This window comes from Acinonyx jubatus, chromosome F2 (genome assembly GCF_027475565.1).
Source record: "Acinonyx jubatus isolate Ajub_Pintada_27869175 chromosome F2, VMU_Ajub_asm_v1.0, whole genome shotgun sequence".
Taxonomy (NCBI): Eukaryota; Metazoa; Chordata; class Mammalia; order Carnivora; family Felidae; genus Acinonyx; species Acinonyx jubatus.
In genome coordinates this window covers 36,936,134-36,962,154 of record NC_069394.1, presented here as the reverse complement: position 1 = coordinate 36,962,154, position 26,021 = coordinate 36,936,134, and the positions used below count along the sequence as shown (strand labels likewise).

The window sequence follows — 26,021 nt, the reverse complement described above, 5'->3', positions numbered from 1 at the left end:
AATACTAGGGAATGTAAGAACAAGAAGTTTCTTTGAGCTGTATTAGTAATGAAAGAAATGATATTTTCCCTGAAAAACTGGGTAGGAGATGAATTCTGTGTGCGTGTGTGTGTGTGTGTACATGTGTGTGTGTGTGTGTGTGTGTGTGTGTGTTTAGAAAGGTTCTTTAGATGGGGAGAATAGTGAGCAAAAATGAAAGTAGGTAGGGAAAGCCTTGTTTAAAAGGCAGCAAGTAAAAAATAAAATAAAATTAAAATAAAATAAAATAAAATAAAATAAAATAAAATAAAATAAAATAAAATGAGGCAGCAAGTTAACTAATTTGCTTAGGGTAAGAGGACACTAACAGTTAAGTGAATACTATATAACACATACCAAACACTGTGCTAAATACAATTCACATTATCATATTTAATCCTCACAACAGGTGGGATTCATAAGGGTTTATATGTGGTAGTGTGGGTTGAGATAATGGAAGATTTTGGAGCTAGACTAATGACTTCAGACATTATCTTGATATATTTTCTTATCCAGCTCCCTCTCCATAACGCACTGCAATTATTCTAAACCCTATTTTCCAGCTCCATAAAACGCCCATTCCACTTCACCAATATATCTGCATTCCAATCTGCCAGCAGATTACTTTGCAGCTTCTTCTCAGACAAAATGTATGTAAAATATGCTTCAGTTTCTCAGGGAAAAGGTAGGTACAACATGCTTCAGTTTCCACTCCCCAATGAAGGAGACACTGTTTGACTGGCTAACTCAACACCCATTCCCAGTGACATAGCTTTATAACTAGCACCACTGACATACTGATAAAGCTAAATATTCACTTTCTAAGACCATCTTGCAGAGAAGGATTGTCATATGATATCGTTATGACTAGTGAGATACAAAATGAAGTCTGCTGGGGAGTTTCTAAGAAAGCTTGCTTTTCTGACCAAAGGGAAAAGATGAATGAAAATTGCCCTTCTTCCTTTATGATTGGAAAGCTTGATGTCTGGAGCTATAACATCAATGAACATGAAAGAATGGCAAAGAACATTACAAAAATTCAGGCCCTAATACTTCTGATCCAGGGAAGCAATGCTGGCAGTTACCTACCCTCAGATTTCTTTTTCTGTCAGAAAAATAAGCCCAATTTGTCTATGCCATAGTCAGTCAAGTTTTCTGTAATTTGCAGCTGAAAAGACTTAAATTATTTACCAACAAATACGTCCGCCTATACTTAGCCTTATTTCCTTCCATCCTGTCTCAGGAAAAAGTGTCCTATCTCCTGTTGAAGGTTAATCCCATGGCCTTTGTTCTTGAACTCTTCTTTCCATTCTCCATTGAAAATATAAACCTTTAGGGTGCCTGGGTGGCTCAGTCAGTTAAGCATCCAACTCTTGAATCCAGCTCAAGTCATGATCTCACAATTCGTGAGATTGAGCTCCACATCAGGCTCCATGCTGATAGCATGGAGCCTGCTTGGGATTCTCGCTCTCTCCCTCTCTCTCTGCCCCTCCCCAGCTCACGCACATATGCATGCACTGTTTCTCTCAAAATAAATAAACTTAAAAAAAAGAAAATACAGATCTTCTTCTTTCTCATCAATCTTTAACTTCTTCCTTTTCACTAGATACTACTCTAAGCATATTAACAAGCTCAAGTCTCTGCCACCTTAAAATACCTTTTCCCTGTACAGAAAATCATCAAATCACAAAAGAAGAGAGCAAGAAAAAAAGGAACAAAGGAATTACAAAATAGCCAGAAAGCAATTAATAAAATGACAATGAGTCCATACCTATCAATAATTATTTTACATGGAAATGGACTAAACTCTCTAATTAAAAGGCACAGAGTAGCCTGGATGCTCTCATACATCTGAAAGGAGTATAAATTGTTACAACTCCTATTAAATACAATTTGGTAATATCTTAAAAAAATTTTAAATCACTTGAATTTGGATTTAGAAATTCTTCTTTTAGGAAATTATCCTGTAGACATATGCATTAACATGTAATATAGCAAGTGTACAATATCCATTGCAACATTGTTTTTAATAACGACAAATACTGGAAATAATGTCCATGTCCCTTAATAGAATACAAATACAACAATACTTGGCATAAAATGAAAGATAACCAGACATAAGGAGAGATAAGATTATAAGAACAAGAAACAACAGAAAACACAGATTATAGTATATCTATTACTGTAGTACATTTACTGCTATGAAACACTTTAGATAAATTCAGTAAAAACAAAGATACATAGGGGCGCCTGGGTACCTCAGTTGGTTAAGCGTCTGACTCTTGATTTCAGCTCAGGTCGTGATCTTATGGTTCATGAGATCAAGTCCCATGTCAGGTTCTGCACTGACAGAGCAGGGCCTGCTTGGGATTCTCTCTCTCCCTCTCTCTCAAAACAAATAAATAAGTATTTTTTAAATATTAAGAAAAATACAAAGGTATGCAATAAGTGTATAGCATGATATTATTTTTGAACCATGTATGTATTTCCAATTTTGAAAATAAAATAATTTAATTTTAATAAATGACACACACAAAAAACTCTCTAGATGTTCTTCACTGCATGGGAAATCAACTCCAAATTCCCTAATGTGACACAGAAAAATGTCACTACCTGAACCTCCATTATTGTTTTAGCTTTTATCTTGCCTTTTTACTGTAATACACTATATCTAGCCAAAACTTAAACATAAAAACAATGCATAGTTCTCAAAATTCAACTTTTCTCTCAGTTCATACCTGTATGTCTTTTCACTTGTTTTATCACTTGAAAAATTAAGATAATGTCTTCTTCATGGGGATGAGTTCATGGGAACTAATATAATGCAAGAAAAGCATCTACAACCAAAACTTATTAACTGCTATTTTTGGAATTAGCAGACAAGGTGATTTAGACCAACTCTCCCTTTGAAGACCAACTAGATAAACTGAAAAAAAAAATACAAAAATTAATCTGCTAGAAAAAAAATTGAGTGCTAACAATGTAGCTAAGAATTTAGGGGCCAACAGAAATAAACCCACAATTATATGGTCAATTAATCTTCAACAAAAGAGACAGAATATGCAATGGGAAAAAGACATTCTCTTCAACAAATGGTGCTGAGAAAACTGGACAGCTACATGCAAAAGAATGAAGCTGGACCACATTTTCACACCACACACAAAGATAAACTCGAAATGGATTAAGGACCTAAATGTGAGACCTAAAATCATAAACCCCTACAAGAAAACACCAGCAATAATTTCATGGACACCAACCATAATCACGTTTCTAGATATGTCTCCTGAGGCAAGGGAAACAAAAGCAAATAGAAACATTGGGACTTGATTGAAGTAAGTGCTGTGCTTCTTCACAGCAAAGGAAACAACCAAAAAAAAACTAAAAGACAACCTACAGAATGGGAGAAGATACCTACAAATGACATATCCAATAAAGGGTTAGGAACAAAAATATATAAAGAATTTACACAATGCAACACCAAAGAACAAATAATCCAATTTAAAATTGGGCAGAAGACATGAACAAACATTTCTCCAAAGACGGCATACGGATGGCCAACAAACACATGAAAAGATGTTCAACATCACTCATCATCAAAGAAATGCAAATCAAAACTACAATGAGATATCACCTCACACCGGTCAGAATGGCTAAAATCAAAACCACAAGAAACAAGTGTTGGTGAGGATGTGGAGAAAAAGGAACCCTCTTGCACTGTTGGTGGCAATGCGAACTGGGATAGCCACTCTGGGAAACAGTATGGACGTTCCTCAAAAAGTTAAAAATAGAACTACCCTACAACCTAGTAATTGCACAATTGGGTATTTACCCAATACAAAAACACTAATTCACATATGTATATTGTACATGTATGCATATTGTACAATTATGGAGGCAGCCGAACTGTCCATCAATAGGTGAATGGATGGAGACGATGTGGTATGATTTTATATATGTGTATACACACACACACACACACACACACACACACACACACACACACAATGGAATATTATTCAGCCATCAAAAAAGAAACCTTGCCATTTGCGACAACTTGGAAAGAGCTAGAGAATATAATGTTAAGTGAAATAAGCCAGTCAGAGAAAGAGAAATACCATTTGATTTCATTCATATGTGGAATTTAGGAAACCAAAAAAAATGAACAAAGGAAAAAAGAGACAGAGGGAGGCAGACCAAGAAAGAGACTCTTAATTATAAAGAACAAACTGATGGTTACCAGAGGGGAGGTGGATGGGGAGATGGGCACAATAGGTGATGGGGATTAAGAATCATTTGTGATGAACACAGGGTGTTGTATGGAAGTGTTGAATCACTATATTACACACCTGAAACTAATATTACACTGTGTTAAGTATACTGAAATTAGACTAAAAAACTTTTAAAAAGGTAACATAATGGACAACATAAAAGAAGTGGTATATATATATACAAGGGAATATTATTCACCATAAAAAAATTATGAAATATTGCCATTTGCAACAACATGGATGGATCTAGAGAGTGTAATGCTAAGCAAAATAAGCCAGTCAGAGAAAGACAAATACCATGATTTCCCTTATATGTGGAATTTAAGAAACAAAACAAATGAGCAAAGGGGAAAAAAAGAGAGAAACTAAAATAACAGACCCTTAACTGTACAGAACAGACAGATGATTGTGAAGGTAGATGGGAGGGCAGGGGAAAAGAGTGAAATAGGGAAGGGGATTAAGAGTACACTTATCTTGACGAGCACGGAGTAATACATGGAACTATTTAATCAACTATAAACCTTATAATTTAATCAACTATAAGCTAATATAGCATTGAAACTAATATAACACTATATATTAACTACACTAGAATTAAAATTAATGATGATGATGTTGATGATGATGATACATTAAAAAAGGAATAAATTGAAAAAAGGAGTTTGGGGGCCAAAACTCATTGAGGAAAAAAAATTCCCAGGGGTGAGGATTCTGAGAAGACGTCAGAGTAGGAAGCACCAGGAACCTACTTCCCCACCTAGACAATAATTAAAATGGCAGAATCTAATGTAACTATTTCGGAGCTCTGGACTCTACTTAAGGCTTTCAATTTCCAGGGGAAGGCTTGGACAGTAAACCGTGGTTAATTTTGGTCAGTTAGAGCTCCTAGGACAGCAGCATTTACCCTTCCCCCATCCCCAGCCCTGTGGCAGACAGCTGAGCAAGTGTTCCTGGAGCATTCTGCACGCAGCTGCAAGAGCCAGGGTGAGCAGAAAGGACCATGTCTACCAAATATCAGGCATCTGTGTTCTGATCTCTGATTGCTGCTGCAGATCACAGATGTGCAAGAGGCAGGTGGCCATTGTTGTAGCACCCAGTCCTCCTCAGGCTGAAGTGACTTCCAGGGAATTTAAAGAGACATTGCCCTTCCCCACCCCCACCCCCACCTCCATTTTTCTCTTTTCCTCCTTTTAGAAGTCAGATATTAAAGATTAGGATACTCAAATGCAACTGTATATGCAGGGAAAAGTTAGAGAGTAACCACACATGGCCCAGAAAATGCACATACTAGGAAAGACCTAAGAAGACCCTAAGTTTTACCTCAGGCTGATCCTAGGCACAGTCTACAAAAATAAAAAAAAAATTAAAATAAATTTAAAATGGTGAATTTTATGTTATGTGAGTTTTATCTCAAAGGGAAAGAATGAAAGTGAAGTAATAAGTTAGCAAACAAAAAATGATTCCCCAACAGATCCCACACCAAAGTTAACATCAAAGGGTATTTATTTAGGTTGAAGGAAAATAATCCTACTTGAAATAAAGAACAACGAAAAGAGTAAATATGTGGGCAAAGCTAAATGAATAAATATACTGTGTTAAATAATGACAATATTCTTGAGAGTCTTATGACTTCAAGTCAAGACTCAAGTTTGAGAAATACCAAACTATTGAAAAAGACCAAATGAGAGCTGGAGGGCAATCTTCTCAGAAGTCTTTTGGTTGTACAGCTCATGACAGGCTGGAGATGAGAGGCACCATCCATTTCAAATTACTCATCTCAGGAGTTGTGCTCCTAATTTAGACTATGCCTGACTCTAATACCTATCACTGAAATACAAGGAACTCATGTAAAAACTCTCTATGTATTCAGTTTTCTATTTCAATTTAATTGTCAATTCTTCCAAAGTCTTACCATTGCAAAATAACACTTGGCACATAAAAAGCCGCACCTACCCTTTCTCAATCACATCGTCCTTCGAAGAAATCAGATACAAAGACTTGCTCTTCCAAGGTTTTTGAACTGCCGTTTTTGCTCTAGGTGGTTTCTTGGGAGATTTAAGATGTTGTAATAAATTGGATTCTTCTTTCTACCAAGTGGTAAAATAATAAACCAGTGAAAAATGAGCCAATATGAAGGGGAAACAAAGCACAGCTCTGTACACATACCGTGAGTTTGTTTTCATCACTAGAAGATCTCCTCTCTCACTCTACTGTGCTTCCCACTAGAATAAAAATGTACTCTTTCCTAAACTCCCACTTTTCTACAACCAACATGCTGAATCCCTGACAACTTCTTTAGAGTATAAGAAAGGGCAAAGGCTGGTATAACCCTACTCATACCATTGTGAAAGAAAACTCTTTCCTAGAGGGAGAACCTCACAAAACCTTTTCTTTATTCTACAATCAAATAGGTTTTCATCTATCTGGGGGGTGGAGATGGGAGGATGAGGAATGGAGGTAGGGAAAGGAAGCAAGGATACCACTGGTCCATACTAAAGACCTATATCTTAACAAAACTATTTCCTTCCATTTTTGGACATTTTATTTTTGTTCCCATTCTTAAATGTTATTTATGGTAAAAAGTCAACTATTTGGTAAAAGCCACATGTATGAATCAAAAAAGTACAAACACTTAAAAGTCCAACTTTGATCTGAGTACGGGAGGCATACATAAATGTAACATTATATAAAATTTAAGAGTAAGGATTATGAAATTATGACACACATGGAAAAATGTGAGGTAGATGTTAGAAGAAATAATCAGAATACAGAAGTATAAGCGCATTAAAATTAAGATTCACAACAAGACCAAGAGAAAATAAGTAATAGTTGGTAGAAGGAGGTGAAATCAGGAGTGATTTGTCTCTTCAGTTTCCAAATTTCCAGTAGTTTTGTTATTTGAAAAACAAACGCCAACTTTTCTTATATGTCAACTTCTAACAGAATATAATATATGTTCCTGGAGAGCAAGGAATATATTTGCAATGTTTTATTACCCAGAACACACAATAAAATCTTATATACACTCTAGGTCCCTAACAACTACTAATATTTTCTTAAGAATTCCATAAATAAAATTAATTACTTAAGTATGTTTTACACATAACTTCCTAGGTATCAGGGCTCACATCTGTTTCAGTAATTCAGAACACAGCACGACATTAAGCGACACTCAATAAATGAGTGGTACCATAGGGGGCTGAGCTTATTAAAAGAATCATACAAAGCGGTCAAATTCATAAAAACAGAATGTAGAATGGTGGTTACCAGAGGCTGTAGGAGGAGGAGAAGGGGAGTTGTTTAATGGGTATGTAGCTTCAAATCTGCAGGATAAAAAAGTTCTGGAGATCTGTTTCACGACAATACAAATATACCTACCATTGAAGTGTATACTTGAAAATGGTTAAGATGATAAATTTTATGTGTTTTTCACCACAATGAAATAAGCTTTCTTTAACATTTATTTATTTTTGAGACAGAGAGAGACAGAGCATGAACGGGGGAGGGTCAGAGAGAGAGGGAGACACAGAATCTGAAACAGGCTCCAGGCTCTGAGCGGTCAGCACAGAGCCCGATGCGGGGCTCAAACTCACGGACTGTGAGATCATGACCTGAGCCGAAGTCAGACGCTCAACCGACTGAGCCACCCAGGCGCCCCGAAACAAGCTTTCTTTAAAAGAAAAAATAAGTGTATTATGTAGAGAACTTCCAGATTTTTGCTTGGTGTGTTCAAAGAACAACAGAGAGGCCAGTGTGATTGGAGTGGACTAAGTTAGAGAAGAGTGGTAGGAAATGAGGTCAGGAAGTTAGCAGGGGGAGGGATAGCTGTGTAAAGACCTTGGATTTTCCTCTGAGTCAGAGAGGAAGCCACTAGAAAATCTGGAGCAGGTGAGTGACCTGATCATGTATTTTAAAGGATCACTCTGGCTGATTGGTGGAGAACAGACCATAGGTTTTCTTAATTCCTAACTGTTGCAGCATGTACGTTAACAACAACCCCCCAAAAAACTTATGATGAAACTTAAGTATTAGTGTATAAAACCCAAGCGTGGATATTTTACCATACACTTGATAAGGAGATCAAAGTATAAATGTCCACCCTACCTGCATATCACATACCTGTGGAATGCACGATTTAGGTCTTAATGGCAAGAGGGTTGCCATCTGTGGAAAAGGGTCAACATCCTTCCTTGGTTTCTCTTGACGGAGATGCCAGAATTTCAGTTCAGCACTAGCATGTTTTGCTGGGGATGAATGACTAACACAGAATCTTGGCGCCCTAGTCAAAGGAAAAACAAATTTAAGGTTAAGCTAGACAGTAAGTCTCCAAAATGGAAAGCCTACAAAATCTATAATACCAGTGCTCACAATTATCAGTCTTACCAAACCCTTTTTCTAAAAATTTCCACTTCTGTTTCTGATGCCTGGCCTTAAAAATATACTTCTCTATGATATACCAACTGCCTGAAATCACACTCACTCATATAAAGAGGCAATATACATTAGGAAAAAATAATAAAATTACATTCAAATTACTGTCTGCTTGATCAGAAAAAGAAGTCTCATATCTATTTGATGAAGGAATTTTTTTAAAAAACTAATTTATTTTTAAATAAAATTTTAAAAATAGTTTCTAGTAAAATGAACATAAAATGCACCTGTGATCATTTTAAGGCAGTTTAGTATTTATCTATACCAAATAAAAACTAGTAGATGAAATTCACATTTTAAAATATACAAACATTTTTAAATGTTTACCTGTACTACTAAAGTGAATTGTGATTCATATGATCTATTTTCAAGCCTTAAATCTGAAGGTAAGAATTAGTTTAACAACAATTTATATAAATGACAGACTAACACTACTTCCAGAAACCCAGGAAAAAGAATGTTTGGCACAATGTCAAGGCCATACTTAATTGGATGGATATCCTGGTATTTAGTCTGTGGGCTCTTTATTGGCTAGAGGGTTAACTCCAGCTGTCAGGCCTGATGCTAATTGCTACTTGGACCAGGTTTTCCCCCCTGATGCCACAGCCCAAAGACTAATTCCCACTCCATATTTCAGGTCTTGGTATAAAATTGCTTCCCTCTAAAATAGAAAGAAAGTAGATATTCCCCTGATGTGAACACAGGTTGGGAGTGGAAGAGAATCCAAAGTTCAAATTCATTTAAATTCAGAAAGCGTACTGTATAAATCTGAATGGGCATCCTAACTATATTTCAGAACCCTTACTTGCAGACTTGGAAATATCCAAAATTACCTCTTATTCTCATATCAACCAATAAGTGGGAATATCTACAAGATCCTTATCCAATAAAGCATGCATGTACTAACTGGGAAATCTAGGTGTTTGAATTTTCTGATTTCCATCATTATATTCATATGGACTGTGTAAGTCTCTGCTGCCCCCACCATTTTTAATATTCCACTCTTATTCCATTCATAGAATTAATTTTTATTAGCCACTATGTAAATTCACCAAATATTGTGGAATAAGCGTCACAGTCAATCCTAAACTGGTGTTGTATTATTTTTCATGCTTCCATCATATGAGTTCTCATTTACACTGATTGCACACATCTTAATTCTCAATCTCTAGAAGGTGGGAGAAGGCATCTGTCACATAATACTATCAAACATCAAAGGAACTGTATCCAATACGATGTGTGTGTATGTATGTATAGATGTTTACGTGTGTGTGTGCATAAGCGTGTGTATATCTCCCAATAGAAAAATGGGCAAATGAGATAAAAAAGCAAATCACGACAATTGAAATCCAAATGACTAACAAGCACTGAAAAGGTTATCAGCCTCACTAGAACTCGAGGAAATGCCAGTTACAACCACAGGACACCAATGACACACCAAGACATAGGCAAAAATTTTGAAGTCTGACAATACTAAATGCTACCATGGATTTATAGCAATGGGTACTTTCATATTCTGTCAGTGAAAGAATAAATGGGCACAGCTGCTGTAGAAAAATGGTTATGTGTACAAGAATACACATTTCAGCATTGCTTTTGTGAAAAGTAGGAAACAACCGAAATGTTAAAGAAATACCAATATACAATGAAAATTATTAAAATTCTTTTTTTTTTATTTTTTTTAACGTTTATTTATTTTTGAGACAGAGAGAGACAGAGCATGAATGGCGGAGGGTCAGAGAGAGAGGGAGACACAGAATCCGAAACAGGCTCCAGGCTCCGAGCTGTCAGCCCTGAGCCCGATGCGGGGTTCGAACTCACAGACCGCGAGATCATGACCTGAGCTGAAGTCGGACGCCCAACCAACTGAGCCACCCAGGAGCCCCTAAAATTCTTAATTACAGACAAATCTCCCATCTAATGTTGATAGAAGACACAAAAGAATGCATACAACATGATTCCATTTACATAAAGTTGTAGAACAGGCAGAAAAAGTATACATTTTGGGATTTATTTGCATACATCATTGCTAAAACTATAAAGAAAAGAAAGAGGGTGACAATCACAAAAGTCAGGATAGTGGTTGCCTCTGAGGAGGAGTGAGGATATTGTAATCAATAAGGGATCTTCAGTGATCTTAGCAATGTTTTATTTTACAGCCCACGTAGTGGTTACCTAAGTATTTGCTTCATAATATTCATCAAATGATTTATGTTTTAGTTTGAAATTTAAATACACATGAGTTAGCTAGATCAAGAAAAAGATAAGAGGATTTTGGGAAAATGGCAATGTGGCCCAATTCATTTTTCTACCTCTCAGAATCCCTCCATACAAACAGGACAACTAGATAGCAAAACTGAAAACTCATGGACAACATTTATAACAGAATGTTAAGGTATCCCCACAAACACCAAGATACAAGTAGGTAGGACAGACTACTGTCAGCCACAAGACGTGAACGGTGTTGGCACGAAGGTAGAAGGAAGTGTCTGACAGACCTGAGAATGGAAGAGCACCAAAACAGCTGGAAAAGCAAAGCAGGTCCATGTGAGGGCTCTAGCCCTCTCTAATACTGAGTACACACAAAATTGAATCACATTGCTATTTACCAACAATGAACTGGAAAGCTATATTTAAAAAATATATAAGCTATGATACATGCAACAATTTGAATGCATTATGCTTCAATGGCATTTTGCTGTCAACAGAGGTCAGTCGCAGGTTGCATACTGTATGATTTCATTTATGTGACATTCTCAAAATGACAAAAGTGGTGACAAGTAACAGACCAGTGGTTGCCAGGGGTCAGGAGTGGAGAAGGAGTGTAACAAGGTTAGTGTGAGAGTTTGGGGGGTGACAGAAGTGTTTGCATCTCGGGGGGCCTGGGTGGCTCAGTCGGTTAGGCGTCTGACTTTGGCTCAGGTCATGATCTCACAGCTCGTGAGTTTCAGCCCCGCATCGGGCTCTGTGCTGACAGCTCAGAGCCTGGAGCCTGCTTCAGATTCTGTGTCTCCCTTTCTCTCTGCCCCTCCCCCACCTGTGCTCTGTCTCTCAAAAATGAATAAGTGTGAAAAAAAATTTTAAAAAAAGAAATGTTTGCATCTTGATTGCCATGGTGGTTACATGAAGCTCTACAACTTGACTTGCCTATATGTTAATGTAGAACATAGAAAAGAAGGAAAGAGGAAGGATAGCCTTTTCAATAAGTGAAGATGCACAACTGGATATCTGTAAGTAAAAGCAAAAATCTCTCAAAAAACAAAAACCAAAGCAACCAAAACTTGACCTAAACCTAACACCTTATACACAAATTAACTCTAAGTGGAGCACAGACTTAAATGTAATACATAAAATTAGAAAGGTTTTAGAAAACAACATAAAAGAAAATCTTTAGGATCTAGAACTAGGCAAAGAATTCTTCAGTTTGAAACCAAAGCATAATCCATAAAAGGAGGAGCTGAAAAATTGACCTCATCAAAATTTTAAAATTTTGCTCTGTGAAAGACCCCCCCCCTCTTTTTTTTTCTTTCAGATAGTTATATTTATTCTGAATAGTAGGTGCAGGCAGCAACATTTTACATAGGAACATTGTGTTGGTTGAATAAACGTGGCCCAAGACCTCTTTGCCTCTACCCTGATGAAATGTTTGGACTGAAACTTACCTGAAGCCCTTGATAGAGAGTGTCCCCATAGTTCACCCTCCCAGGGGCAATCCCACATGTGATGAACTTCAGAATTTCTCTTGCAAGGTCTTTCCTTACTTGTCTTCATGAGCATCTGTTGCTTGGTTTGTCCTGTTTTTTTCTTCAGTTAATTATGGTCTCCATAACTGAGTATGGTAACTTGAGTTTGTGAAAATTGCATTTTCCATTTGTACCTCCAATTCCAGTCCATCACCACAGGGTTCACTCTGTTCTCTTCTATTTGTAACTCTCTTCCGCATCGATGAGAATTCTGGTTCTCATTATCTATATAATTTTTACTATTTTGCTTAGTCTAGATTTTTTTAATACAAGGATATAACTCAAGAACAGCCAGATAGAAAAGATGTATACAATAAGGTGTGTGGTAAGGAGTATAGAGCTTCCATGCCTTCTAAGCATACCACTCTCCCCAAATCTCCATGTGTTCACCAACCAGGAAGCTCTCAAAGGCCCTTTGAAGAAGTCTTTGGAAAGCTTGTCTCTGAAAAGACAAGCTAAAGGCTGGGAGAAAATATTTGCAAAGTACATGTCTAATGATTAGTATCTACAATATAAAAATAACTTTAAAACTCAACAATAAGAAAACAATTAGCAAATAGACAAAAGACATGAACAGATATTTTACTGAAGAGGATATGCAAATGGCAAACAAGCACTTGAAAAGATGTTCAGCATCATTTCTCATTAGAGAATGGCAAAGTAAAAACACAACAAGATATCACTGTGCACCTATTAGAATGTGCACATATTAGAATTTTCTGTTAAAAACAGAAAATTGTGACAACACCAAACAATGGCAAGGATGCACAGAAACTGGATCCTTTTTACATTGCTGGTGGGAATGTAAAAATGGTACACCAACTTTGGAAAATAGTTTGGCAGTTTCTTTTAAAACTAAAAATAGACTTACCATGTGACCCGGTAATCTCACTCTTAGACATTTATCCCAGAGAAATGAAGATTTATGTTCATTCAGAATCCTGTACATGAAGGCTCATAGCAACTTGATTAGTAACAGTGAAAGAGGGGAAACACCCCTAGTGACCTTCAGTGGGTGAATGGATGTGTAACATCCATACAACAGAGTGCTACTTAACAATGCAAAACAAAATTATTGACACACACAGCCACTTGGATGGATCTCAAGGGAATCATGTTGAATGAAAAAAGGTAACCCCAAAGATTACAAATTGCATTATTTCATTAAATAATACATTGGTGGTTTCCAGGAGTTAGGGATGGGAAGAGAAGGAGGTGGGCATAGTTGCAAGAGGGCAGTACAAGGGAAGTTTGTGGTAACTGTTCTGTGTCTTGACTGTGGTGGCAAATTCATGAATCTCTAATGTGATAAAATTGAATAGAACTAACTATACACAAACACACAAATAAGTGCATGCGTAACTGGTAAAATATGAAAAAGACCGGTGAATGATGTCAATTTCCTCGTTGTGATATTGGATTAAGTTATGCAAAATGTTACCATTAGGGGAAACTGGGTAAAAGCTACACAGAATCCTCTCTATTACTTCTTACAACCGCATATGAATATATAATGATTTCAAAATAAAAAGTTAAATTAAAAAAACATTTCTACTGTATAGTAATATTTTATTAAGTTGGATGGTGTGTACATAGGCACCCACTATAATTTATACCTTTCTGTATGCCTTAAATATATTTTTTAATTAATTAATTAATTAATTAATTAAACTTTCTTTTTAAGTTTTTATTTAAATTCCAGGTAGTTAACATACAGTTTAACGTTAGTTTCAGGTGTACAATAGAGTAATTCAGCACTTCCACACAGCACCGGTGTCCATTACAAGTGCACTCCCTTAATCTCTATCACCTATTTCACCCATCTCCCCCCACCCCCACTTCCCCTCTGGTAATCATCCGTTTGTTCTGTATGGTTAAGAGTCTGTTTCATGGTTGGCCTCCCTCTAGTTTTTTCACCTTTGCTTGTTTGTTTTGTTTCCTAAATGCCACATAGGAGTGAAATCATAAAGTATTTGTCTTTCTCTGACTTATTTCACTTAGCATAATATTCCCAAGCACCATCCGTGTCATTGCAGAGGATAAGATTTTATTCTTTTTTATGGATGAGTAATATTCCATTGTATATCTATACCACCTCTTCTTTATCCATTTTCAGTTGATGGACACTTGGGTCATTTCCATAATTTGGCTATTGTAGATAGTGCTGCAATAAACATTGGGGTGCACGGATCCCTTAGAACTAGTACTTTTATATCCTTTGGGTAAATACTTAGTAGTGCAATTGCTGGATCCTAGGGTAGTTGTATTTTTAAATTTTTTGAGGAACCTCCATACTGTTTTCCAGAGTGGCTGCACCAGTTTGCAATCCCATCAACAGTGGAAAAAGATTCCTTTTTCTCCAGATCTTTGTCAATACTTGCTGTTTCTTGCATTTTTTATTTAGCCATTCCGACAGGTGTGAGGTAATATTTCATTGTAGTTTTGATTTGCATTTCTCTGATGATGAGTGACATTAAGCATTTTTGTCATGTGTCTCTTGGCCATCTGTATGTCTTCTTTGGAAAAATATCTATTCATGTCTTTTGCCCATTTTTTATTGGATTATTCATTTTTGGGGTGTTGAGTTTTATAAGGTCTTTATATATTTTTTGGATATGAACCCTTTATCAGATATGTCATTTGTAAATATCTTCTCTCATTCTGTAGGATGCCTCTTACTTTGTTTCTTTTGCTGTGCATATGCTTTTTATTTTTATGAAGTTCCAATCATTTATTTTTGTTTGTGTTTCTCTTGTCTCAGGAGACATATTTAGAAGGAAGTTGCTATAGCTGATGTCAAAGAGGTCCCTGCCTATGTTCTCCTCTAGGATTTTTATGGTTTCTTGTCTCACATTTAGGCCTTTCATCCATTTTGAATTTATTTTTGTGTATAGTGTAAGAAAATGGTCCAGTTTCATTCTTTTGCATGTTGCTGTCCAGTTTTCCCAACACCATTTATAGTAGAGACTTGTCTTTTTTTCCATTGAATATTCTTCCCTGCTTTGCTGAAGATTAATTGACCATATAATTGTGGGTTCATTTCTGGGTTTTCCATTCTGTTCTGTTGATCTATGTGTCTACTTTTATGCCAGTATCATACTGTTGATCACTATAGCTTTGCAATATAACTTAAAGTCTGGAAATTGATGCCTCCTGCTTTTGTTTTTCAAGGTTGCTTTGGCAACCTTGGTCTTTGGTGGTTCCATACAAATTTTGGGATTATTTGTTGTAGCTCTATGAAAAATGGTGGTAGTATTTTGACAGGGATTGCATTAAATGTGTCGATCGCTTTGGGTAGTATAGACATTTTAACAATATTTGTTCTTCCAATCCAAATTTAGCATGGAATGTCTTTCCATTTCTTTGTGTCATCTTCAATTTCTTTCATCAGAGTTTTATACTTTTCAGAGTACAGATCTTTTACCTCTATGGTTAGGTTCATTCCTAGGTATCTTATTGTTTTTGGTGTGATTATAAATGAGATAAATTCCTTGACTTCTTTTTCTGCTGCTTCATTATCAGTGTACAGGTAGGCAACAGATTTATATGCCTTGATTTTATATCCTGTGAATTTACTGAATTTGCATATCCATTCTAGCAGTTTTTTTGGTATAGTCTTTCAAGTTTTCTACGTAGAGTATCATGTCATCTGCAAACAGTGTCTTTCTTGCTGACTTAGATATCTTTTTAAAACCTCATCTTGTTGTCTGATTGCTGAGGCTAGGACTTCTGGTACTATGTTAAATAACAGTGGTGAGCGTAGACATATTTAAGTTTTGAAAGAAAGAAAGAAAGAAAGAAAGAAAGGAAGGAAGGAAGGAAGGAAGGAAGGAAGGAAGGAAGGAAGGAAGGAAGGAAGGAAGAAAGGGAGAAAAACAACATTCTATCTACATATGGAAAAGTACAAAGCATATATGTAATCTGGAATACCTAGATGGGAGATGATGCCAGAAAAGTGTGTGAGGGACAAATTATGATAACCTTATTTGCTAATTTAAGGCATCTGAACTCTGCACTGAAAGCTGTGGGGAAAGATCTCAAGCAGAAAAGTAACATAATCAGATCCATTACAGCCACAAGGCAGCTCAATAACCCTCAAATGGCACACATCTTCTCCACTATGTCCCCTCTAAGTTCCCTATTTTGAGTCCTTAAAGCTCCAAGTAAAACATTACCTCTCCTCTGTATCCTGTGTGATCACCACACTTTCTTTTACTATACTCATTTCCCATGTATGTTCCTTTTACTAGATTGTAATCACTAGATTTGTCTATATTTTACCCTTGTGTCCTTAGTACAGCACTTGGCCTATAGTAAGTGCTCAGAATAAATCTATAACTTTTTCAAGATGTACACACACACACACACAATTTGATGAGATACTGACCATAAAAAAGTCAGGGGTAGTGTGCTCACAAAGTTAAAATGAATGTCCAGTCTTATTACGGATTTTAAACACCCCAAACACTGAATTATCTAAAGGGTGAGTACTTAAGGAAGGTGAAAAATATGATAATCTTGTCATTTTAAATCTCCATAAATTATAAATCAGTAAGACAAAAATTATAACTTGTAATTAGCCTAGGAAAAGTAAAAGCAAGTAAGTTTGTTTCATATTATTTTTCTTACCAATAGAGAAGTAAGGGTTTTACAACCTCAATCTGAATATTTCTTAAATGTTCTTCATTCCACTGAGATGCATCTAGCAGTTTAAGTTTTGATAATATTTCTGCAGAAAGGTAGCAATCTCCACTGCTCACTAAATAGCATTTTTTCATCTTTTCAAGATGTCTAAAACGAGACATACAAATTGCCACGATATTCAACAAACCAAATGTTTTCACTTCTAAAATGTTTCACACAAGTAATGAACTATCTCAAAACCAACACTGAATTACAGGAGTACCAATGTGGAGATAAAAATATTTCTTACAATAATGAGAATAAGAAAGATATTTTTAGTAGGTTGAACAATGGCCTTCCGAAGATATCCATGTCCTAAACCCCAGAACCTCTGAATGTTACATTACATGGTTAAAGGGATTCTGCAGATGTGCTTAGGATTTTGAGAAGATTATCCCAGATTATCCAGGTGGCCCTAATGTAATCACAAGGGTCCTTCTAAGAGGGAGACAGGAGAGTCAGTCACAGAGAAAAGATGTGAGGATAGTAGCAGAGGCCAAAGAGAAGATGCTATGTTGCTGGCTTTGAAGATGGAGGAAAGGCCATCAACTAAGGAAAATAGATGACCTCTGGAAGCTAGAAAAAGCAAGGAAATGGACTCTCCCCTAGAGCCTCCAGGAGGAATGGAGCCCTGCCTACCCATTTTAGACTTCTTATCTCTGAACTGTAACAGAATACATTTTCATTGCTTTAAAAGCCATTAAATTTATGGCAATCTGATACAGCAACAATAGGAACTAATACAGTAAATCCTGAAGAGTTTATGTAGGTTGCTTGCATATAACTTCCCCAATATGTCTTGAAAAGCAGTAGTGGCTTTCCACTCCATAATCGATCAGGTCATGGCTTCATAACCAACCATTTGGTAACCCCTGATCTTATAAGCATGTACAACATGATCTGAATGCCATTGAAATAACTGGAATAACCCAGTAACTAGTATGTACTCAGTCAAACCCTTACTGAGAATTGCAATCTACTGTAGTTGATCTGCTTCAAAGCAAAAAGGAGAACACACACAGTATAAAAACTTTCTTAAAGCAGGGTCCTCTTAAGGTTCTTAAGACTTACATAATCTAAAATATATGGGACAGCAAAACAAGGACCTGGACCCATCAGAGATCTTAGAGGTTCTCTAGAGGATATCTAGTATGATACCTAGGAGATATCTTACTCAGATATGAATGTCTTAAGTGGCATCCAACAAAAGATCATGGGATATGTTAACAGAGCAGGTTGTTAGGATCAGTAGTCTCTTACAATGGCTTAAGGTGCCTTTTATAAAAGGTATCTTAAGCCAGTATGGTTATATACTGAAAAATTATTTTTTCTATAAAAATAAATCGTGAGAATATTATAAAAATAAAATAGAATGGGGCGCTTGAGTGAGTCAGTCAGTTGAACATCTGACTTTTGATTTTGGCTCAGGTCATGATCTCACGGTTCATGAGATCAAGCCTTGCATCCCTGGGGTCTGCGCTGACAGTCCGAAGCCTGCTTGGGTTTCTCTCTCCCCCTCTTTCTGCCCCCAACCTGCTCATGTGCATGCACAGGCACATGCATGTTCTTTCTCTCTCAAAATAAATAAGCATTCATAAATAAATAAATAAGAAATAAATAAATAAGAATGATTGATTTGAAAGCAAGTTTAGAATCTAAGAGAAGAAACATTATGCAAACCCAAACAATTGCCACTATTTGTATCTGATAATTATGAAATCACAGAAATAGTGATCAATATTATTATAATAAAATAAATGTTAATATTAATTCCTCTGAAAGCATAAATTACATTTTTATATTTACTTCAGGCTTTCTGTATGTGCTTAAATGACCCAAACTAATATTCCATAATTTTTTTAAAAAAACTACTGAAAAGTAAAAAATTGACTTACCTTTGATGTCTTCCAGCGTTCTTAAGAACTTTTAACCTCTCAATATCCATCCATAACAACCAATATCTCTCTCCTAGTGTACCTTTTAAAAATTTCTTAAATCTTTCAAACTCTTTTCTATTGCCAATATCATAAGCTTTGTGAGAAATACACCAATCAGCCCTGCTCTCTTGTCCAATGCTCTCACTTTTTAAACTTGCTTGTTCTAGCATCTCTTTTGACTTGACATAGGTTTGAAATGTTTCACTTGACACAACATTCCTGCCAGGAACAGGCTCAAAACCCTCCTCAATCACCACTTCTGTTACCTTGTTGAAATTTATAAAATCTGGGCTTTCTCTAAGTGGCTCTTCAAAAATGTGATGAATTGCTACTCTCAAAATAAAGGCTACGTAAGATCTTAAAAATTCTTCACATGTTGAGAAATGCAATATAAGGCCATCATCAGCATCCTGTTGCTTTTCAAGGTATATTCTCAGAAGCTCTTGAGAAGGAGTGTCTTGTAGACATACAGACCCATCTTCTTCTTTGAAATGAGAAATTAATCTAGTGGATTCACATGAGTCCCGTTTTGTCCTCGGGTGAATTCCATCATCAAAGATAAAACTTTCTGTATTAAATCATAAAAGGCTATTAGACCAGATATGAATACAAATATGTTTTTATTATTAACTAGATGTTGTAGAGCCAGCATGGTAAATGGGCCTGTCACAGGTAGAGACTTTGTGCGCTTAAAGGGGAGTTCTAAAGCCACATTTGGTACCAGAAGAGAAAAACCTGCCCAAAGGATTGGTTATGTCTTCCTTGGACATAAAAAGGGACACTGGTAGCAGATGAACTAAATATTTGATATCACTAATACAGAGATCTTCAAAAAGACATTATGCACTTTTAAAATGTAATAGTTTAGGCTGATATAGAATGTTAATATATAAAGGCCAAATCTATTAAACACTAGAATATGTGCATCAAATAACTGTATGTATTCCAATATTTCATGCTGCATGGTAAAATAAAACTAGCTACCATTAATGATGAAACAGTCAATGAACAGATCAGAACCAGAGTCATATCAGTAATTTTTTAAAATTCACTATTTTAGGGGCACCTGGGTGGTTTAGTCAGTTGAGCGTCTGACTCATGATATCAGCTCAGGTCATGGTCTCGCAGTCATGGGATCAAGCCCTGCTAAGCGTGGAACCCACTTGGGATTCCTTCTCTCCCCCGCTCTCTGCCTTTTCCCGCTTGTGTGCACTTTCTCTCTCTCTCAAAATAAACATTTTTTTTAAATTCACTATTTTCTCAGAAAGATTCAATTACTATCATACTTTTAACCTATCATCAAAATTACAAAATGACATAAAGTACTTACGAGAGATTACAAATACAAATGGGTTGTTTTATACTTTTTCTAAAGTATAGTCTTTAATTATTTTCTCCTTCTTTAGAAATCAGAGAAAGATCTGATGTCAGTGCTTTATTTCCCATGCCAAATCTACCCCTTGAAATGCCATGGATCAGGAAAACTCTGTTGTCATCTGTGCCCCACCTCCATGGGCATTTTCTCAGGCATAGTTTTCAAATCTCAGCGAACTAGAAATGTTTCATTATAATTTTTATTGAAAATTAAGATACTAAGTTTCCACAATCTTGAGAGATTAGACTTTTGTAAGCCTACGAAAGGATCTGGGTATACACTCAACCCAGTTGTAGAGGAAAAGAGCAAGGTTAGCATTTCTGTTCATCACCTTCCTGCTACCCTTTCTCTTCCTGTTTACCATCTCCTCTACCTTTGCTCTCCAATTTTCTACTTTACTATTTGGGGGAAACAGCAAGAAATCTATAAATTCACCTATTTTCAAATTAAGGAGATTCTTTTCCTCTTTCTAGATTTAGGTTCAATTCTAGAGAATCCAGATTTACTGTCCCCCAAAGGCTGCTTACTTACACTTTTCCAAAGAATTAGGTAACAACTTTTAGGGAATTGCTAAGTTCCTCTCCTGAATCATGTTGCTAGATTTTTTTTTTCTCTAGCAATATCATGTTAATGACTCCCATTTCTGGAAATTTCCATCTACATTTCTGAAAAGTTGGTATCATCCACAAAAGTTCCCCACAGTAGAAATACATCTGCTTTTCAAGGAGAAAAACAGTCTGAACTTAAAAACAGAAGGAAAATTCAAGTTGTATGAATGATTATATACTTTTAAGAGGAAAGAAAGTTTGCACCCCTTAATTTCAAAGGCTTAATAATAATAATTTATAAACTACCATAGGAAATAAAGGCAAAATAAACACTTACTGACTGCCTATGAAGTACCAGGCACTAGGCTGGGCTTTTTCTATACATTTAGTATGTGTCATTATTCTAATCTTACAGATGAGAAAAGACTCTCAGAAGTGGAATAACTTTAAAAAGTCACACAGCTAGTAAGTTTTAACCCATCTAACCCATCCTCTTTCTACTATGCCAACTTGCCTCTAAAAAACCAATAGAAAGTGAAGTGGGGCAGGGGGGGATGGGGACGGAGATAATTTTTCTCTCCAACCACTAAGTATGATATTGTACGATTAGAACAATGAAAAAAGATTTAAAGAGGAGTTCTGAGGGGGGCCTGGGTGGCTCAATCGGTTAAGTAGCTGACTCTTGATTTCAGCTCAGGCGATGACCTCACAGTTCATGAGATGGAGCCCCGAGTCAGGCTCTGCATTGACAGTGCAGAGCCTGCGTGGGATTTTCTCCCTTTCTCTCTGCCCCCCTTCACTCAAGCTCTCACTCTCAAAATAAATAAATAAACTTAAAAAAAAAAAAGAGTTCTGAAATCATTCTTGTCCTTTCTGCTTACCAGAAACAGATGAAATAACCGGTGGTTCAGTTTTGCTGTGGAGTACACAAGATGGTAATGAAAACGTTGATACTGTTTGCAGACTCTGTTTTGCCAGTGTAAACCAATCTTTCGTTTGAGTATAGGTGGCCTAGGAGAAAAGGAGCACCTTTGTTTAATGTTAAGATTGGCAGTATTCTTCCAATCACAAATCTTGACACATCATTAGGGTAATATTAAATTTGCACAGTACAATATGAAAGGAAAATTTATGCCATCAAAGAAGAGAATACTGTCCACAGAAAAATTCATTATCTGAGAATAATGGGAAGGAATCTCAATTCAGATTATTTGCATAGTAGATGGCCAAAAGAAAAAATGAGCCCAATATCCATCAAATTCTTCTCTACTGTTCCACCAGAGGCATGCAACCCTACATCCTGGCTTCATTATAGGTTCATGCCATCCAGCTGTATCTTGAGCAGTCACATGGCTCATCAGTCCCTGGCTGCATCTTTTGTCAGCTACTCCCATTTACAACTTCACAATTATTCCATACCCCTAATTCTGTCTGATCTGGTCAGTGTTTTTTTACAAGTCCTCCCTAATATGAGAAACTTACTCTCAGGAGCACTGAAAACCTCTCCAGGCTCAACTACCCCTTTGCCATAGATTCAGTTTTCACAGCTTTGCTTGCATTGTATGCATCCCAAAGACCGATTCCTGGCTCCGGCTGCCTCTGGACATAGCCTTCAATTTTTCCTTTGCTTTTGTGTACCTCGAGCCAGCTGAGTAATTCCCAAGTTGACCCTCAGCTTCCAGAACCCCAATCCTGAGAAGCCCTCATCTCAGCTTTCCTGGGAAAATTCTTCTGCCTGCCTCTCACTAAATAATGCCCTCATATTTTTCTAAAATAATCCAAATTGTTCAACAGAAGCAGAGAAGGGAGTGTCCAGCATTATTTTCATTTCTCCTTTGTCCAACTGAGTCAGAGCTGGCTGGCGCTTAGCCTCAGGAATACTCACAAAAGAGGCAGGGCTCAAATGGAACAGGTATTGTTCCCTAATTGGCAGGGCAAGTCAGGCCACACAAGGAGACCAAAAAGCAAGAGAAGTAAGTCACTGCCCCTCTTAGACATAAGGTTTCCTGGGTGGATAAAAGCTTTGACAGACTCTAATTTCCTTTTGTTCCCTCTTTTCCTTCCTTTAAAAACAGGTCATTTATTATTAATTATATGTTCATTTAACATATATTTACTGAGTGACTACTGTATTCTAAGCATTATCCTCAGCACTCAGAGAAGCCCGAAATAATGAAGAAACAGTCAGGGAATTGAGAGAGACCGACATACAAGAGTCCTTGTTATTTCAACTGCACAAAAAAAGATGGCGGAGTAAAAATGAGGAGAGAAAGAAGTCAGTCAGACATTAAAGCAGTAACTAGTCCACTTAATATTCTTAAAGAGATGAGTCCACTGTTTGTGTTTAGATGGTATAACTGAAGACCCAAAGAAATTAATGATCACAAAGATGAATTATCATCATACAGCTGAATTGTCATCATAAAGATGAACTGTCATCGTAAAGATTCATCTTTGTTTGTAGTCATGATTGAAATGATTTAAGGGCCCAAGGAATTTTGAATCCTCAAAGTTCAAAAGCCTTTAAGAAGATTTTAGATAAAGTACTAATCAAGTGAACAGAAATGAGTTTTTTTCATCACAGAAAATAGCAAAAATAAACTAGCTTAAATTTTACTCACATTTGATTTAATTTACATGTAAGGAATTAGATCTTATTTCCCTAGATTGATTCTTCCAGTTGTATGTTTACTGACTGACCTGTACTACGAGAACATATTTTTATGACACTCCTGACATTTCTATAACACCTAAAAGAAAAAAATAAATACTTAAAAATAAGTATAAGAGAGAAGAAAAATATGCTTTTAGTAAATCCCTAGCACTGGTCAGTGAAAATAATGCAACTGGCAAAATCTCAAACTTTTTTTTTGCCAAATATTACTGATAGAAATGCCAAACTACAGAATTAAATAAGAACTACACATGAAAAAAAAAATGGTCAAGTAAGATAGAATAAGTCTATTCCAACAGAGATGGCAAATAGTTCTCTTGTATGACATCTTTGATCAATTGGAAGTGCTTGCCCAGGGTGCTGTGTTGAAAAGAATTTGAAGCCAAGTCCTGGCTCAGCAGGAAAATTGCCATGATTGATTAGCAATGTCTGTCATGAATGGAATCTAGGGGAACAGGAACACATGGGCCACATATTTGCAATTCCTGGTTTTGTACAGAATATGTGTAGGAACTGTGTTTCCAGAAAGATGAGCTGATAATTAGAGGCCAGAGACCAAACGGCAGATTTTACTACAAAGTGACTCTCCAAAAGGACATTTGGTTCTAGGTTAGATCTCTTCAAAAGCAGTCATACAACCCAACATTTCTTCCTGGAGGACAAATTTATCTGATAACGGTTACACAGTAATGCATTTTGCTAATGAGGAATAATTTTGGCAAGAGGGAGGAGAAGACCCAATTGATCATTATTTTTACAAAAATTATAGACTCCAAATAATGAAAAATTTGGAATGAACAATGAAACCATGGATATAATTCAAGTTACCCTTCCTTGCTTCCCGGGCGACACTGAGCATGTTCTTCAATCTTGCATTTGTTGCTCTGCACACAGGAGGATAATAATACCAGTTACATTTCAGGTGAAGGAAGGCAAAGCAAATGAGTCAGCATAAATCCACAAAAGGTTCTGCTAAATCTGCTTTAGAAGTACTGGAAATCCCTTCCCCTGTTCAAGTGGTAAAAATGAAATTCCTATCCCTAAAATGATAAGTCTCCTTGAAGGGCCAAATCATGAAGAAATACTCATACTCTTACCTCACCAAGAGAAATGTAGAACTTTTTCATTATTGTAACATTTTCTTCTTCAGTGACAGGTGGTGGTGGACTGGGTGGTTTTTTCAGGACCCAGGGGGAAAAGTCTGCATCGAGTGTAATGTTCATGCCTGATCTGCTCCATCGTACTTGTGAGACCAATTTGGCTAATCTGCGTTTTAGGAATCATAAAAACTTGAAATAAGTTTCAAATATGGTAGAATTCGGGAAAAAAAAAAACTAAATTTTATTTTATGTATTCAAGCCAATCTCCTAACTCTGTACAATGATTCTCTTAGGATCTGCTAAAATTAATGGCTTATTCACAGAACTAATTAAGGATTATTCTGCTATAATTTATTTTATTTTATTTATATTATTTATTTTTTAAATGGTGGTTCTAAATATAGGTCAAATTTTACTTAAATTTAAGGAATGTTTAGGTACTTACTTACACATTAAAAGCCAGAGAACATAAAAGAAAAACTTGGCCCACTGTGACATTCTTTTTCATGACACACTTATATTTGTTTTTTAACAGCTTGCACACAAATACCATTATCACAAGTAGATAATTTTAAAAACATAATGATCAAGGAAGCACAACTGAAGTACATTTATTAGGTACTGTTTCTATGGGATCTCTTTGGAAAAGTTAAGTGATTTTTACAAATGCTCTATCACTTGCATACCATAGCAGGTAGGATACAAATGCAGTGGGTTTAAAGGTATACAATTTTACTAAGAAAGTACAGGAAAAATGATTTTAGGTGAAAAAAAATCCAGGCAATTAAAAAACGTGTTTGTTGATGGGACTACAATACCTGTATTCAAAGTAGCAATCACTTTCCAGAAATGCTGGAAGTCTTTCTTTTTTGATCCACTTAATACCTTGTTCACGACTGAGACACTGTGAGGGGACAAGTGAAAAAGAAAATGAGTCAAAGACAGTCACCTTTCAGGACAATGAGGGCCTAATCAATAGAGCAATAATGACCTCCAGCTCCTTCTAGGAGCCCTGCTTCTACCTTCTTTTTGCACAAGAGAGAGCAAGAACCTCCAATCACATATCTGAAGCCATTGCTTGCCTTCTAGTATTTCTTTAATTCTCTCAACAATCCTGCATCAACTATTAGTCCCATTTTACAGATTAACAAACTGAATTCAGAGAAGTTAAGTAATGTATTAGAGAAGGAGGTATGAGAAAAAAAGTCACTTTCAGTATTTTTGCAGTCATAGAATGGTTAAAA

The 26,021-nt window shown here is 36.3% G+C and overlaps 1 protein-coding gene across 12 annotated transcripts in view; it reads right to left on the bottom strand.

Moving 5' to 3' along the window:
* Positions 1-26,021, bottom strand: part of RGS22 (regulator of G protein signaling 22) — a 142,086-nt gene that overhangs the window by 69,466 nt on the left and 46,599 nt on the right. For 10 of the 12 annotated variants that reach the window (XM_053208421.1, XM_027064133.2, XM_027064132.2 and 7 more), the window contains 7 exons: positions 25,596-25,681; positions 24,775-24,943; positions 21,885-22,014; positions 19,039-19,648; positions 17,090-17,251; positions 8,391-8,565; positions 6,240-6,373 (listed from right to left, as the gene is read on the bottom strand). In XM_053208421.1, the coding sequence (XP_053064396.1) occupies positions 6,240-6,373; positions 8,391-8,565; positions 17,090-17,251; positions 19,039-19,648; positions 21,885-22,014; positions 24,775-24,943; positions 25,596-25,681 (1,466 nt within the window). The remainder of the gene's footprint in view (positions 1-6,239; positions 6,374-8,390; positions 8,566-17,089; positions 17,252-19,038; positions 19,649-21,884; positions 22,015-24,774; positions 24,944-25,595; positions 25,682-26,021) is intronic. The other 2 variants (XM_027064135.2, XM_027064138.2) reach the window with 2 other exon arrangements.